The sequence below is a fragment of the Cyphellophora europaea genome, assembly GCF_000365145.1.
Source record: "Cyphellophora europaea CBS 101466 unplaced genomic scaffold supercont1.2, whole genome shotgun sequence".
NCBI lineage: Eukaryota > Fungi > Ascomycota > Eurotiomycetes > Chaetothyriales > Cyphellophoraceae > Cyphellophora > Cyphellophora europaea.
Window position 1 is genome coordinate 589,056 of NW_008481808.1, and position 16,124 is coordinate 605,179.

Consider the following 16,124-nt stretch of genomic DNA (forward strand, 5'->3'; position numbering starts at 1 on the left):
GGTCAAATGTAGGGCGGGCTTATATGGGAGGTCAGGTGAGAGACGCGGCCTCAAAAAGGCTCACTACGTCTACTAAGATACCACAAATCGGATGAAAAGCATTTCCCGAGTCAAATTTGAACAGTGTTTTCACATTTTTGTGCATTGAAGATTCAGCAGGGCTTGCCTGGCTTCGCGATATGTAGTTTCCCTTGCCCCCTCGCTCGCTTTCTATGTTCGAATCCTCCTCCTCCATGTCCTCTAGACATCTTCGAAACATGATATCGTAAATAGTTCGTCTCAAGTCATCTGCTTGCGCGGGTGATGGATTGCCCGCGCAGCATTTCTGTGCGGCCGACGGCGACCTTTATCGGTCGCGGGCGCTTCGTTTTGGACGTAGTTGCGCTTTTGACGTTGTTGCTTTGCCAGATGCGCGGACCCCAAGGGTTGTGCCGCGGCGTGATTGACGGTGCTTGGGTTGTCCTGGCACCCCCGGGCGGCGCTGATCATTTGGCGCCGGCTTTCTGAGCGGTGCAGGTCCGTCCCGCCGTGTGGGTGTTCTATGGATGCGGATAAAGAATGTATTTGCGGACGCCACCTCAGTTCCCCAGGGGATTGACGGCTTGCGTCTGCGAGTAGTTCGGGTCGTCGTCACTGGGACGGGGTTCTGTACTCCACAGGCCAAACTTGAGGAAGAACATCAATGCAAAAACGCCGCCCACAATGACGAGCAGGGTCAGGATGGCAATAGACCAGCCGAGGATTCTAGTACGTCGCTTCTTTCGACGGTCCTTCTCCAGCCAGGTCTCGCTACGGAAGAAGTCAGTCCTGGGGTTGAACCAGCGCTGCCTGTTCATTTGAGTGCCTTACCTGTGCTTCAGCGGAGCCCGCGAGGATACTGAGCTCTTGTCGGACCCAGGTGCTTTCTCCTCATCGAGGTGAATGGCCACGGAGAAGCGACGCCAAAAGGCTGGATCGCGAACACCGGCCATGGCGTCGACAGATGTCGAGTGCTTGTTTGAGTTGGCGAGGGTGGCTGTTGTGGGGGAGGCTGTGAATTATGAGAGTATTGTTCGCGACGGAGTGTGTCGCAGAAGTAATTGAGTCGCGGTTGCTGGCAGATCACTGGGCCAGGGTGTGCAGCGGCGGGTATATTCCTTTTCGACGCCTTGAGATAACCAGGAAAACGAATGGACGATGCTGAAGCACGAAACGAGTGAGTGCTCAGATCAGTAACAACAAGGACAAGCAAAAGAGCGACGGAATGCTATCGCAAGTCACGGCAACGAGGAGCAACAATCAGTAATGAAGAGAAGATGAAAGCAACAATCGTTGATGGGCTCCAAATATCCACAAGCACATCCCCTGGGTCTGGAGCAGGAGCATCCCCGCTGAGTGGACCTGTGCAGCGCCCGAAGCACAAGGGTCAAGATTCAAAGATCCGACCTCTGTAGCATCCACCTAGGCCTCACCTTTTCTTTGCCTCTCGGATGGAGTCGAACAGGAGCGCTTGCTACTTTGCTGGGGCTTGCGTTGGACGAGGTGTGCTCGCGTGGCCCGCGGCACAGGGAAATAGCATGTCAAACGAAGCATCTGTCAAACGCCAATCAACACCGGGAGCCGCACCATTGAGCAATTTTAAACTCGATCAGGTAAATGAGGAACGTCGGAAATGGTTTCCGATGGATTTGCGCTGCGTCTGGCCACGATATGAGCGATTAGGGGGGAGCTTGTGGCGGCTTCGACAGTGGAGAGAACGGAAATTGGCTGTGATCAACAGCGACGGACCGCCAAGCCTTGTTGCTTGGCGCCGACGACGACGACGACGACGATGAGCTCGAGTCATCCTCGGGTCATCTTTATGCAGCGAACAACAGCATTATCTACTATTGGACCTGCCGATGGAAGCACTTCGCGTACCGAATGACTAAATGCGATAACATACGACAGGCTTGTACAGTGTGTGGGTGTGGGTGCGGACTGTCAACCTCATGCACGGCCTGTCGAGGCAGTAATTCCTCCGTCAACCAGGAGCTCTGTCCCGGTAATGTACTTGGCTTCATCAGATACCAGGAACAACACAGCATGGGCCACATCCCACGCATCTCCCATCTTCTCCATCGGAACCTGAGACTTCCTGGTCTTCATGTATGCCTTCTTGGTCTCTGGTTCGCTAGCACCATATCGCTCAGCCAGCTCCTCGGTGTAGGGTGTATACATGAGCCCTGGCACCACCGTGTTGAGTCGCACACCTCGACTGGCGTACATGACCGCAGTCGCTTTCATGGTCTGTACTATAGCGGCCTTGGTCGCAGAGTACCCAATCTGAGGCTTGCCGATATACCTGAGACCAGCGATGCTGGATATGCTGACAACCCTGCCATCGCCCTGTCTTTCCATCACCGGCAGGACATGGTGGCAAGGCGAGGTACACTGACTTCAGATTTAGGTCAATCTGGGAGTTCCAAACGTCCTCTGACATGGTGGCAGGATCGCCCAGCGCCGACTTGCCCACATTGTTGATGAGAATGTCTATCCTGCGGTGACGATGCATGCATGTGCTCACCAGCTTTTCGACCGAGGCTGATGACGTCGCATCCGTGGCATAGATCTCGCATTTACCACCCTCTGCTTCAATGCGATCTTTGGTGATGTGAGCAGACGCAACAGTCCTGTTGCCACCGACAATGATAGCCCCCTGCCGAGCGAGGAGCACTGCAATCGTACAACCAATACCCCATCCTCGAGGTGATGATTGACCTAAGCCGATGACAAGGGCTACTTTTCCGCTAAGATCATGCATGCTGTGACTTAGGCCGGCACACCCGTTGTTTTTTCGACAGTCGCAGTTGCGACAGAAATATGTGCAGGTGCGGCGGGTGAGATGAGCTCGCGTAGAAAGAAATGACCTGGTGTTGTTCGAGATCGGCCGTCTTCCGACACTACAACAGCGCCAAACAGTTGAGTCTAAGCTCCCCGGAAGGGTCCCGCTTGCTGATGGAAAGTTACCCGTACCCGAGCTGGCCCTAAATGCCGAAGTCGAACGTTGGCTGATATTCGCTAAACATCCCGTCGATTGTCAAGTTGAAGTCTGCTGTGAACGGATCCGGAGCCCCAACAAACGTGGCCAGGTTGTCATTGTTCAAATATGTGTCGACTCCGGGAAGGTCCCAGTCGAAAGTAGCGTTGCCCAGGTCCGGCAGCTGCGAGTATTCTGCTATTCCAGACCTGTTCTGTTTCGGATTAGACGCTCCGGATGGCTGCTGCAGCTGGCTCATGCCATTCAAGGGCCTCGACTTGGTATGCAGGTCCAAAAGCCAACGCACGGTGGCCGACGAGAGCGCCTCGAGATTGTCGCGACTCCGGCGAGCTTCCGTCCAGTGCTCCCCTGCGGCGCTCAATATATTAGATGCCGCCCGCGTGCTATCTATAAGCCCATCGATCCTCGTCGCGGCGGCTATAGCGGGTTCGGACCAGACGCAGTACAAGAGTGTGGTCGCGCTCAGGCAGATGGAATGGATGTCGAACCACGAAAACGGCAGTCTATCGGCATCGTAGAGGCGTTTGAACAGCCCAATCTGCGTCTCGGCACTCTGCTGGCATTGGAGGAGGGCGTCTCTCGACGGCTTGCGGAAACGTGGTGAAGGCCGAAAAAGGAGCATGGCAATCTCGTGATATCTGATGTCGCAGTTGGTCGACATATGGGCGTCGTCTGCTTCAAGGACAGGCATCTCCGCATGAAGTGCCCGGAGACGGTTGTAGACGTCGCTTTGCCACGCTCCGATGTCTGGGACCTGCGGATAGGTGTACCTTGGCACATCTCTACTGATGCTGTGCATGATATACTTGATCTCAGAGTTCAGCAATGCTAGCTTGAACAGCACTCGAGCGCAGGCCATTGCACCCGGGGACGAACTTGTCTGTAGGGTCGCAGTCTGTCGACCTTCATGCAGGTCATTGTCCTCGAGTTCCGCCGGCATTCGGAGCTCGCAAGCTTCGTCTCTGAGCCCGATTGGACGTCCAAGCTTGGTGGCCATGATCCTGTCAAGCGAGTAGATGGTCCAAAACGTCCTGGTCCGCATCTCTCTTTCAAAGGCAGAACACGAACTGCTTGTGGGGAGGTCTCGCTGAAGTCCAAGATCTAGCACAGCCGCCAGGCACTGGTAATTCAGATACCAAGGATTGACACCGAGGAATGGGCTGTAAGAAGCAAAGATCTGCACGAGAAGCAGGCATTCGACTCCCTGTAGAGAATTCTGGAAGTCAATCTCGTCTATCTGCTGCATGGCTGTGGCGCACAAACCCTCGCCAGAGTACGGTATCCGGAGTCTCCTCGAAAGAATGACGGCAGAGATGGCGAGCACCATGGTAACCTGGAACGAGTCAATCGCAGACTGACTGTGACCGCTGTACAAATTGTGCACCAACCGTACGTGGCTTGGCTGGTGGAGAAATGGGTGCTGGTAATGGACATGCTCGAAAAAGGTTTTGGAAAGCTGCAGAGCTTCCTCGACTCTCTGTGGAATGGCAGTTGGAACAACAGCGAATGTCGATTGGGATTTGGTTGCCCAGTGTGTCTCGGCACTGTTCGTGCTTCTTTGAGCGTCCGCACTCTCGGCGACTTTGGCCTTTGCGAACACCAGCTTCGCAACCCCGAAGCCGCTAGAAGGTCCCACGTACTTGTTAACTCCGGATGAAATGGGAATGAGACCTATCTCGTGGACTGGGGCTTCTTGGTCCAGAACGCCACGATCATGTCCGTGGCTAATATCAGCCCCAGGGGCAATGTCGAATGCGGTGCTGTGGTCGCTCTTCGGTGGGTTTGAAGCGTAGCGCGCACTCTGGCCAGCCTCTGCCCCAGGTACCCCTGCTCCAAACTCCTGCCCCTCCGTTGTCACCTCACCCGACATAACGTCTTCTATGCGGATATCGGGACACCTCTCGCGCAAGGCATCCTGCAAACGTTGCACCTGGATGTGGAGTGCGGCTGCCTCATTGCGAGAGATGGCGCCCTCCTGGAACGTCTTCTTACCGTCTACACAATCTGCACCAGCTTTACGGCAAGATGAACACCTTGGCAGAACACCATCGCACTGGGGTCTCGTCAGCTGAGGTCGCGAAAGTAGTTGACTCGATTTACTGCCAACCCCTGGAAGCTCAGCGATGACTTCGGCTCAAAATGGGACTGGCAGCAGCAGCAGCAGCAGCAGCCACAAGACGAACTTAACAATCCGTCACAGCAAGCACCCGACTCGACACAATTTGCAGACACTGAACGTATTTCCCGAGGCGCTTACCTTGATCTTGCGTGTCTGACACCGTGCACATGCCAGTCTGATACGACGATTCTTCGCCAGCCTGCCGGAATCCTCTCCGGCTTCGGAAGGTGGGCTTCTCATGTCGAGCTTGCTTCGGGAGGGGGCGCGTCTCTGGCGACCCACCAGAAAACTGACAAGAAAGGAATTGTCCTGCTAGGAGCGGGTCGTAGCCGTCCTTAAGAGGAGAGACTGCATGGCATCCAGCTACGTGGTGGTAAGAGGTGATGGAGCGGGAACGGGCCCGTAGCCGTCAGTACCCAAACGAGTTTTTCCCTCGCTGCTGTAAGCCCGGGGGTTTACATAAGCTGGAGCTCCGTCAGACCTTAAGGGGTTTTTATGTTTGGGTGATTTGGGCAGCTGCGATTCGTGTGAATATGGATACGCAACGACGTCGCCGCCGCCATCGAAAAGGGATGGGTTGAAAATTCAAGAAGTGGTGCTGGATGAATATGAAGACGTCTCTAAAAGCGGCGTGAGGCTTCCAGATGAGCATCTGCCAAGAGGCAGTAAACGTTCCTACAACTCCACGCCATCCACCCAGTGCGGAAGACGTCCGCCATGATTCATTTTGGTCTTTTAGGTCCTTCCAACTCCTCTTACAACCTAGAGCGAGCATATTCCTGGTCATTGTAGGGTGATCCAAGCAAGATGGTTGTCATCCACATCGGTAAGCACTCGTTTCAAGCCACCAAGCCTCTCCTGTGCCTTTCGCCTGACCAGCATGTGCAGTATTGTTCAAATTCAGGAGAGACACATCCGAAGCAATCTTGAAGACCTTCGTCACGGAGCTCAAGAAGTTGAAAGCCTTGCCGTGTGTCCAAGACCAGAAGCTGGAGGTGGGAGGGCCTTCGATCACCACTCCAGCGGCCCGGAGCCAAGGCTTCCAGTACTGTCTCTTGAGCTATCACAAGGACCGTGCTGCGCTGGATGCGTACCAGGCCAGCGCGGAGCATCACCGGTGAGTCCCTGAGACGTTGTTTCGTCCGATGGCGTCTGCTAATAGCGAGCGCAAGTGTAACGAGCCAATACATGTGGCCGTTCAACGAGGATTTGGTGCGTTTCGACTTTGAAACCGACGATGGCATCGACGCACCCTCGACGGCAGCACTTACAGCATCGGCGGTGACTACTAGCTAAGAGTGATCTAATGCATATATCTTTGGCCTGATAAGCCCAGTCAGGCACCCGCCCCAACTGACCATTGGCAAGGCTGAGTATCCGAGGAGGCAGGGGATATCTTAGTAACGGGTGCATCATGGTAGCCAGGAGCCGACTCACCGTTGACGATATCTGTTATCCGAAAAAGGGCATGTGCGAGATTCGCAGTTCTAAGGCAACTATCTGCTTTGTCCGAGTCATCTTAGACCCTAGAATAGAACAATAGAAAGCCCCCGGGACTGAAAACACAAGCCATGACTCTCTTTACAGCTAATTCTGAATCTAATGCTTGAACAAGTAGATCGTAAGTTGACTAACGCATGCTTGCCCAGAAGCAAATAATATGGTTTGGCAATTACACCAGTATGTGTGTGTACTTACCAGCAATCATTTGCGATGGTGGAATGCTTGTAGAGTCAGCAAAACCGCATCGTGATCTGATACTGAATGCTGCGTGTCCTCCTGGTGCTCTACTCTGACTACTGAAGCTATCTTGCTCGGTCTGTCCAGATCACGCGTCAACGCGTCGATCCAGACAGTCGAGTTTGTCGCGCTTCATGACGCCCCAGCCACCGCATACAAGAGGCAGACAAACAAAGGAATGGAACACAGACAGGCCGTTCAAGACAAACCCTAGAAATAAAGCAAATTGTTTCTTCGAGATAACAACAACTCGTACCAAATTATCATCCTCTCTGTCTTTTGTACACGGTGCACCGAGACACAATCACAATCTGGCATTCTGGCTCAGATCCTGTCTTCGCCCGTATCGCGTCCAGCAAGACAATTCCCTACCGAGTTTGTTGAATTGGAAAATCGTCAAATCTAGCAGACTACTGCAGTCTCCGCGTCCTTGACAGCAACACCCAAATCTCCCTTCTCAGCACAGATACTCCAGCAAGGACACCAATATGCTACCCAGGAGACGCCCAAACCAGAAGCCCAAGACCAAGCGGATCAATGCGTCCGCCTCGACAGCTCCACGGCCGGAGAGAATGAGCACCCGAAGTCGTGGCCTGAAGCCAAAGCCTTTCGAGCTCTCAGATCTCCCACCCAAGGATCCCAAAAACACCAGGATATTGACGACGGAGCAGTTTTACGATTATTCTGCTGAGACCGCCAAGGTCGTGCCTCAGGCCCATGCAAACGCAATGTATGCTGAGAGGCAGGACGAGATCGCAGCGCTGGAGGCTGCTGAGAGTGCCGCAGCCGCCACCGCCACAGGGGCTCAGATTATACTCGATGCAGCAGCTGCTGCGAATGCCAATGCGACGGCAACGAATACCGATGGTACCACCACCCTTCAGGTTGGGACCGGCTCTCAAGTCAACGGCGCCGCTCAGGTTGACGCCATCCCAAAGGAAATTGCTGCCCCAACAGGTGGCTCAAGGTCACTGCCTCACAAGCATCGGTTTCTTTGTAACGTCCCCGGTTGTTCGAGTGGTGCGTACCAGTTCGGGGAGCTACAGCGCCACGTGAGGACGACGCACAAGAAAACAGGTCACGAGCCACCCACCAACCCTGGAGACGTTCGCATCATCGATTTCGTTGATTGGCTTAACGGTAGAATTGTTGGCTTCCCAGCAACGCCGAAGGCGAAGAAGGACTATCCCGAGTTTCTGGACGATTATTCTGGGCCACCTCAAGTCTCTGCACAAATGCAACAGCCAGCAGCTCCCACTCCAGTGGCATCAGGTCTCCAGCCACAGGTAGTGAGGCGGAGTGAGGATGTAAGCACTCGCGCTGCTTCAGCAGCGAACAAGGAGAATATTCCGCCACAGGACACCACTGCGACGGGTCCAGCTGCCGGCCAGAAGCGCAAACATGATGACGCTGAAGCCGACCAGGACGATGGACCACGCAAGAGGCCAAATAGGTCAACGATTCAGCCCCGCACCCGTCGACAGCAACCGCTTGCAGAAGCAGAGGTCAATACCGAGCCTCAGAGCCAGCAGAACCTCCAGGCAACTTCAGAGCCTTCGGCCGTTCAGACACGCAAACGCAAGCGCGACGAGGGAAACGATGCCAACGCCGACCCAGAAGACAGTCGCCCAACCAAGAGGCCGATCAGAGCATCTGCAAAGGCCCCGAAGAGAGTGGCGAAAGACAAGGACAAACCTGTGAAGCATGGCCAGCAAAACCCAGCGGCGTCCGGCAACACATACCATAGCTATTTTCCCCCAGTCCCAGAAGAGCCCGAGCCCGAGCCCAAGCCCAAGTCCAAGGACGAAGACCCGTACAGAACCGCCACGTGGGTCGCGGAAGAAGCCCTCCACTCTGCGCGGATGAAGGCGCGCGCCGAGGACCGCGATTATTGGGCACAGTTCCCTTTGCCTCCCCCGCAAGACACCAAGTATGTCGAGGAGGATGCTTACATGGAGATTCAGAATGAACGCAATCGGTTGAGGGACGAAGTGCAGGATCTGAAGGCGGAGCTGGGGAATCTGCGTGCAGAGAGGGGCCGTGCTGAGGCGGCGGCCGAGAGCCATGTGGCGAGCTATGAGATGGCGTTGGCGGCGGTGCGTGTATGGGAGGATATTGCGAGGGCGAATGGTTTGGCGGTGCCTGATGGGGAGTGGGAGGGGTATAATGCTGCTTTGTCAGCTTTGAGCAATGGGGAGAAGGGCGCGGAGGACCGGCAGGGTGGGCAGGGTGAGGATGGACGAGAGGATTAGGGGGAATGATGGTCTGGGGAGGGCGCTGTTATCTATGCCAAAGACACGCAATCCCTTGCGATGTGATGTCGAGGAGGCCGCTGGTAGTTTTTGGGCGAATCCTTCTTAGTCGACGGTCAGAATATCTGGGAGGGCTCCGGGCGATGGAAACCGCAATTGATGCTTTGAAATTATCATGACTCGATCCTCACCTTTGCCTCAGTTGAGCCCCATTTGCTGGAACGAAGCCATGCTCGAGATGAATCGCGGTGGCTCGTACACGTGACCATCAAGCCGCCGCAGGTGTTCACTTGCATACTGTGAGTCGAACCTACTGCTTACCTGTCAAAGAGACAAACTGCATCCTGTAGAGTGACCAAACACCACTTCACATGCCAACGATACCGTTTTCTCTCCTCTTTATTTCTCTTCTTCACCAAGCAACAGCAATGGCCCCGAAGCAGACCGGCGTGGTCAAAACAGACCCCGTCGTCCTCCAAGCAGAACGAGTGCGAAAGGCTATCAACGGCGTGGTGCAGCCCGACAAGTTCTGGCCGTGCTTTGTCATCGGTTGTCCCCTAGCATGGAGCAAGAAAAGCGAGGTCCACCGCCACTTCACAAATGGCTGGCATTCCGACGCCAATGCGGGCCCTGCTGGCGACTGGGACGAGGCGCGTCTCTTCTCCATCAATCGCGCCGAGTATTTTGCCGGTGAGTTATCCACCACATAGCAGCAGGAATTTATAGCTTATCATATACGTAGACGTTGGTTTGGTCGCAACGTCCGCTGCCACCGACCCTGGCAGCTTCCGAAATGCCCTCGTCGTCCCGCCCCGCCACTCCGCGAACGCCATCTTGGATGACACCAATCACAGCGCCCGCATCCCGATCTGGGAGCCGAGATCCCGTGCTTGGAACGAGGCTAAAGCTGCCGCTGCGTCTGTTGGTGGTCCTGCTGCCAACAGCAACAACAGCAACACCACTTCCACAGCCACAGCCACAAATAATGGCAACGACGGAGATGGCGAAGATGGCGAAGACGACGACGACAACGACGACGACGACGACGACGACAACGACGACGACGACGACAACAACAACAACAACGATGACAGCAGCAGCAGTATCACCAACAACGCCAGTGCCAGTGTCGGCAGAGGTGCCGCTAGAGCCGCCGCGCGTGCCAACCTCCGAGCTCTGGTCGCCGCGCCGGCTCCACGCACGTGGAAGCAGCGAGAGTCGCTAGTTCGTGCGGACCTGGCCCTCAAGATATGGCAAAGAGATGGGTAGGGGGAAATGACAATGGCAACGATCTCAACAACGATGTCGAGACCGAGGAGTGAGCGCGACCGGCGTGTCGAGAGTGCAGAAGCCGCTGAGGCTACACCATCATAGAGAGCACAACAACGATCATTGTTCAGTGATGAGCAAAGAGTTACTACTACATATCAAACTGTGAAAGTGTCCAGTGACGGTTGATATTGGAGTTCAAGCCAAGCCGCTAGAGGGGAGATAACACTGAGTACATCCACCAATGAACGTGGAGTAGGATTGCCCTTCTGGCTCAACGGAGAACACCCATTCTCCCTCATCTATACCCCTGCCCCAACCCCTGCTGGTCATGCATTCCCCACGGTATCTCCAACATGTTCTGGGGTCTCTCTAACTGCCGGAGGGGACACCATAAGCTTCGCGAAGCACGAAACGAGGGCACCACCCGCTCTCAACTCCAGCTCGCCAATCACGGACACGGTGCGGCGCCGCTGGTCATGCTCGAGGTGGGAAACCGCCGCCTTTGCTACAAGAATGAAAGCTTGAGGTAGGTGGGTGAGAACGCATGGCAAATCCCGGATGCGAGAGCTACGAGCCACGCTTCGGCAGCATGCTTCCAGACCGATATATCCTCTCCTCGGCTCCTCATCCGCTCTAACCAAAGCACATACGCGATTCGCTTTTCGCTTCTGTAGACATCTGGGTGCATCTAACAGCGATCGGCGTACAGATCTAGCAAGATGGCATTGGAGAAGGATGAAATCGAGGCCAACGCTGTTGAGAATAGTGCCGACCACGAACAGAAGCATGCTCATGCTACTGACTTTGAGGCGCCGACACAACATGTCCAGGAACTCGGTGAGGCACAGCACGTCAATCTGAGCTGGCGGACATGGGTCGTGGTCTTCGTTGCCTGTGTAAGTGCTCCAGATCCTCTCACGTGTTTCCGAGTGCCAGCCTTGTACACGTCAAAGGCGCGCAACGCCTTCGAGCCCCTCAGCTGCCGCTCGATGTGCTAACATTCTGTCGTACAACAACAGTTTGCCATCATGGCGCAGGTCTTCGTCGTGGTGGCGGCTGGCTCTGTGATTGCTTTCATTATCCGCGATCTCGGTGATGGAGAGCTCGCTGGATGGATCATTGGTTAGTAACTCCGGCCTACACAATGCTCAACGAGCTTTCGCCAACATACTGACCTCATGCAGAGGGCCCACTGCTGATGCAAAGTGCCCTGTCACCGATGGTCGGCCGTCTCAGCGACGTCGTAGACCGGAAATACATGGCCACTATTCCACCCCTCATTGCGTTCGTCGGCGCTGTCATCTCAGCCAAGGCCACATCAATGCAGATGCTTGTGGGTGGCGGTATCCTCATCGGCGTTACGCTGCCCACGATTGCCATCGTCCAAGCCATACCCAGCGAAGTGCTGCCTCTGAAGTACCGAGCGCTGGCGAATGGGTTTGCCTTCCTCGGTGGAGCTGTGGGTGGCCTGTAAGAAACTTCATTCACTCGGCATAGATGTCACATGCTGACTTGATGACAGTGTTGGCTCACTCGGGTCAGGCGCCATGACGAACGCGAATCCGGGCGGCTGGAGAGACATTTTCTGGATGCAGGCTGCCCTTCACGCGGCTACTTCGATCGGGCTGTTCGTCTTCTACAGACCTAAACAAGGCTCCGACTATGGCAAACTCACCTGGAAGCAGGTCTTGTGGGAATGTGACCCCATTGGCTCGCTGCTATTCGTAACGAGCACGGTGCTGCTACTCTTGGCTCTGACTTGGGCTGGAGGGGCGTATGCCTGGTCCGAAGCCCACGTTGCAGCTCCATTGACCATTGGCTTGGTGCTTCTGGTTGGGTTTGGCCTATATGGTAAGCCTCTCAATCATATGGACTTCTTGCGTTGCTAAACATCACCAGAGTGGAAGGGTCGTACAGACGGTATGGTAACTCATGCCTTTTTCAAGGGCTCCCCCAACTTTGCCCTCTCGGTCTTTGCCTTTGCCGTCGAGGGCTGGCTCTTCTACAGCGCCGTCAACAGCATCACCCCTCAGATTGTGCTGAACCTCGGCTTCGAGAACAACGCATGGGACATATCGATTCGCCAACTGTCTTACCAGTTGCTTACACTCTTCGTCTCCATTCCCATCATGCTCTATTCAACCTACTACAAAGACCTCAAGTCACCCCTCCTCGTCACATTCACAATCTTCTTGGCCGTGACCATCTGCTACGCCAACATCTCCCCCAGCATGTCAAAGGCACAGTACGGCTTCAACGTGCTTTCCGGAATCGGCCAGTCCGGCCCGCTCACCCTCCTCGTAGCATGCGTGCAGTTCACCGCGCCACACGCCTACCTCTCGACCGCCACAGGCCTGGCCTTTTCCGCACGAGCAATCGGCGGCTCCTTCGGCACCGCGGTTCTCTTCGCCATCACCAATTCCAAACTCGGCAACACGTACGCGCGCAAAGTCGGAAACGCGGCCGTGGCGGCCGGTCTGCCTGAGTCGTCTGTGTCGGCGCTGCTGGAGGCTTTCGGTTCAGGCGCTGGCTTCGACGAGGTTCCAGGCGCGAACGCGGATGTGATGCTGGCGGCGACGGATGCGAGTCATTGGGCTTACACGCGAGCGTACCGCTTGGCTTGGTGGTCCATCTTCCCGTTTGTGGTCGTGGCCATCGTCGCCGTGGCTTGTCTGAAGGGCGTGAAGGAGTTGATGACGGAAAAGGTGGAGGCTACGGTTGAGAATGTGGCGAGGGAGGAGAGTGTAAAGGTGTGAGGGAAGGAGGAGGAAGAGCAGGAGAACAGAGGAAGAATTCAGCGAGATCGAGCAACTATAGCTGGTGGAAAGGTGGTGTTGAGACTTGATAATATCAGAGCGACTGACCGTGAATGATTGTCGATTGTACGAGAAGCTTGCTATCATAGGTGACCTGGATGTGCTACTTGGTATTTATATACCTCGTAGGAGCTGCACCCTCAGGTGTGCCCCAAGTAATCCATCCCGCCACACCAGCCATAAGCATAAACAGACCAAAATCCACTCGCAGATCTCCACACGCAACCATGGTCAACCATCTCAAGTGGAATCAGTACCTTAACCCAGAGGAACGGCAATTATGTACACAGAATTCCCCGTCACCCTTCCCAAAGCCTAGCTGCACAAATAGGCACCCCCAAGCCCCCGAATATGCCTATTGCAACAGCCCATCACAGGCTTAGCCAGGCAAGTCGATGAAGGCCCGCAAAGCTCAATTGAGCCCCCACTACCCCAAACACAGCCGAGACCGCCCAACGTTGATCCACGCCTCGAACGTTGCCTTTTCGCTGATCGCAGCAGCACGCCATTTTCCATTCCTGTTGCGACGTGCGCCATCCTACCTCTGGCGCGCCCCGGCCCCGTCAGCAACGAGACGAAGGTTCGGGTAGGTCTGAAGCGCGGTGGCGGGCTAAACGGTGAGGAACGATATATCACATATCGACAAAATGACCCGCGACAATGCCACCGGCACGACCACGGCTTCTTCGTCTTCGCGGGCGCAAAGCTCTGACGCAGACGAGCGCACGCCCTTGATTGCCAGCGGCATGGCTCCTTCACATACAGACAAGCATGTCATTGCCGCCGGTGTCGGCTCCGACGTCGAGTCACCACACCACCACCAGCACGACCACGATGACACTATTGCCTCCAGCTCCCGCGTCGAAGAAGCCGACTTCGTCACCCTCGCCGAGCAGCAGGACCTGGCGCGCGGTCTTAAGCAGCGACACATCTCCCTCATCGCCATCGCGGGCGCCATCGGCACCGGCCTCTTCCTGGGGCTCGGCGGCTCGATCCAGACGGGCGGCCCGCTCGGCGCGCTGCTGGGCTACGTGACCGTCGGCGCGATCGTGTGCTGCGTCCAGTTCGCGTTGGGGGAGGTCACGGCGCTGCTGCCCGTGACGGGCTCGTTCGTGCGGCACGCCGAGTTCCTCGTCGACCCGGCGCTCGGCTTCGCCGTGGGGTGGAATCTGGTCTATGGCAATTTCCTCAGCATCCCGACCGAGATCTCGGCGATTTGCGTGCTGTTCAACTTTTGGACGGATGTTAGCCCATCAGTGTGGATCGTCGTGTTTATCGGGTTGACGTTCGCCGTGGGCATGTGCTTTGTCGGCGTGTATGGCGAGGTGGAATTCTGGTTCGCCATGCTGAAGATCGTCTTTATCGTCTTCCTCATCCTGCTAGGACTCGTCATCGACTTGGGTGGCGTGCCGGGGACGCCGAGGATGGGGTTTCGATACTGGAAGCTTCCCGGCCCCTTTGTCGAGTACATCGCGAGTGGAAGCTGGGGCCAGTTTTTAGGCTACTGGGCAGTCATGAGCAACGCCGTCTTCAGCTTTGCCGGCGTAGAGAGCATCGCAATGGCGGCGGCCGAGACGCGCAATCCCCGCATTGCGATCCCAAAGGCCTGCAAACGCGTGTTTGCGCGCGTCTCCGTCTTCTACGTCCTTGCCGTTTTGGTCGTTGGCATGCTCGTCCCAAGCAACGACTCCCGCCTCGACGACGAGTCCGGCACCGCGGCGCAGAGTCCCTTTGTCATCGCCGCCAGCGCAGCGGGCCTCCACGGCGTCCCCTCACTCGTCAACGCCATCGTCATCACTTCCGCCTGGTCCGCACAGAACCAGGCACTGCTGTCCGGCACACGAGTGCTGTACAGTCTCGCATTGAAGCAGCAAGCGCCGAAAATCTTCCTGCGCACCACCAGCTGGGGCGTGCCTTACATGTGCGTCATTGCGCAGACGGCCTTCATGTTCCTAGCCTTCATGAGCCTGTCCGAGGGCGCCCTCGCCGTCTTCTGGTGGCTCGTCGACCTGACCGCCTGCGGCGTGCTCATTTCCTGGATCTCCATCTTGACCAACCACTGGCGCCTGATGCTGGCCATGAAGAAGCAAGGGATCGCCATGAGCAGATTGCCGTGGCATAACCGATGGACAGGTAAGCAAAGCCCTCGAGATGCTCTCACAACATACATTTGCCTCCCTTTCCCCCCTACCCAACAACCATATCATATTCACCCCCGGACTAACAAACGATTGCGCGCTACATAGAATGGGCCACTCCCGCAGCACTGACGCTCTGCTTCCTCATCCTGTTCACTGCCGGCTTCGCCAACTTCACCCGCGGCAATTGGAGCGCCGCCGGCTTTGTTTCGTCTTACCTGTGAGTGTTTTGGAACTTGTTTGACCTTCCCTTCCCCCCCCTCGGATCTCATCTGAGCTCGACTGACCCTGCTGTGCGTCTGTCTGTGCTTTTGCAGTGACATACCGCTCGTCCTCACGGCATACGTGCTTTGGAAGCTGATCAAGCACACCAAGATCCACGACCTGGCGGCGATCCCTCTTGAAGAGGCGCTGGAGCGGGCGGCGCGGGATCCCGGGTACGAGGAGAAGCTCCCGCGGTGGAGGCAGATCGTGGGTATCCTGTGGGACTGAATCTCAATATGGAGGTTTGCTTCACTGAATACCGATGATGTATTGCGAGCCACTACGATGCATATTTCACGCTTGCGCAGCGTATGGCGCAAGCTCTTTCTCATTGCGGCCAGTCACGGCTGTGGTTGCCGATGTCGGCCTATCTTCACACTGCTGGTCACGGATCTAGTTGGTCGTTGATGTTGGTCTTCGCGGCATCGGCCTGCCTTTACCCCTTTTTCTTTGTTGCACCACCCTATATATGCCGTCCCCATGACTACTGCGTACTAAATGCCG

General features: G+C 55.9%; 8 protein-coding genes across 8 annotated transcripts; 5 read left to right on the plus strand and 3 right to left on the minus strand.

The window, feature by feature from the left end:
- Positions 1-578: 578 nt before the first annotated feature.
- HMPREF1541_01699 (uncharacterized protein) lies at positions 579-971 on the minus strand (the record flags this gene model as incomplete). The annotated part of the gene is made up of 2 exons (XM_008716056.1): positions 579-789; positions 850-971. 2 exons carry the CDS (start codon positions 969-971, stop codon positions 579-581), a joined length of 333 nt encoding a protein of 110 aa, XP_008714278.1.
- A 997-nt stretch (positions 972-1,968) lies between these two features.
- Positions 1,969-2,782, minus strand: HMPREF1541_01700 (uncharacterized protein; the record flags this gene model as incomplete). Its single annotated transcript, XM_008716057.1, has 2 exons — positions 1,969-2,367; positions 2,414-2,782. 2 exons carry the CDS (start codon positions 2,780-2,782, stop codon positions 1,969-1,971), a joined length of 768 nt encoding a protein of 255 aa, XP_008714279.1.
- Positions 2,783-3,005: 223 nt separating this feature from the next.
- Positions 3,006-4,889, minus strand: HMPREF1541_01701 (uncharacterized protein; the record flags this gene model as incomplete). Its single annotated transcript, XM_008716058.1, has 1 exon — positions 3,006-4,889. The coding sequence occupies one exon, from the start codon at positions 4,887-4,889 to the stop codon at positions 3,006-3,008; it is 1,884 nt and encodes a 627-aa protein (XP_008714280.1).
- Positions 4,890-5,945: 1,056 nt separating this feature from the next.
- Positions 5,946-6,434, plus strand: HMPREF1541_01702 (uncharacterized protein; the record flags this gene model as incomplete). The annotated part of the gene is made up of 3 exons (XM_008716059.1): positions 5,946-5,964; positions 6,027-6,255; positions 6,311-6,434. 3 exons carry the CDS (start codon positions 5,946-5,948, stop codon positions 6,432-6,434), a joined length of 372 nt encoding a protein of 123 aa, XP_008714281.1.
- Positions 6,435-7,366: 932 nt separating this feature from the next.
- Positions 7,367-9,130, plus strand: HMPREF1541_01703 (uncharacterized protein; the record flags this gene model as incomplete). Its single annotated transcript, XM_008716060.1, has 1 exon — positions 7,367-9,130. The coding sequence occupies one exon, from the start codon at positions 7,367-7,369 to the stop codon at positions 9,128-9,130; it is 1,764 nt and encodes a 587-aa protein (XP_008714282.1).
- Positions 9,131-9,558: 428 nt separating this feature from the next.
- On the plus strand, positions 9,559-10,399 carry HMPREF1541_01704 (uncharacterized protein; the record flags this gene model as incomplete). The annotated part of the gene is made up of 2 exons (XM_008716061.1): positions 9,559-9,820; positions 9,873-10,399. 2 exons carry the CDS (start codon positions 9,559-9,561, stop codon positions 10,397-10,399), a joined length of 789 nt encoding a protein of 262 aa, XP_008714283.1.
- A 722-nt stretch (positions 10,400-11,121) lies between these two features.
- On the plus strand, positions 11,122-13,158 carry HMPREF1541_01705 (uncharacterized protein; the record flags this gene model as incomplete). Its single annotated transcript, XM_008716062.1, has 5 exons — positions 11,122-11,298; positions 11,422-11,524; positions 11,587-11,872; positions 11,925-12,253; positions 12,302-13,158. 5 exons carry the CDS (start codon positions 11,122-11,124, stop codon positions 13,156-13,158), a joined length of 1,752 nt encoding a protein of 583 aa, XP_008714284.1.
- A 707-nt stretch (positions 13,159-13,865) lies between these two features.
- Positions 13,866-15,848, plus strand: HMPREF1541_01706 (uncharacterized protein; the record flags this gene model as incomplete). The annotated part of the gene is made up of 3 exons (XM_008716063.1): positions 13,866-15,351; positions 15,465-15,576; positions 15,674-15,848. 3 exons carry the CDS (start codon positions 13,866-13,868, stop codon positions 15,846-15,848), a joined length of 1,773 nt encoding a protein of 590 aa, XP_008714285.1.
- Positions 15,849-16,124: the final 276 nt, after the last annotated feature.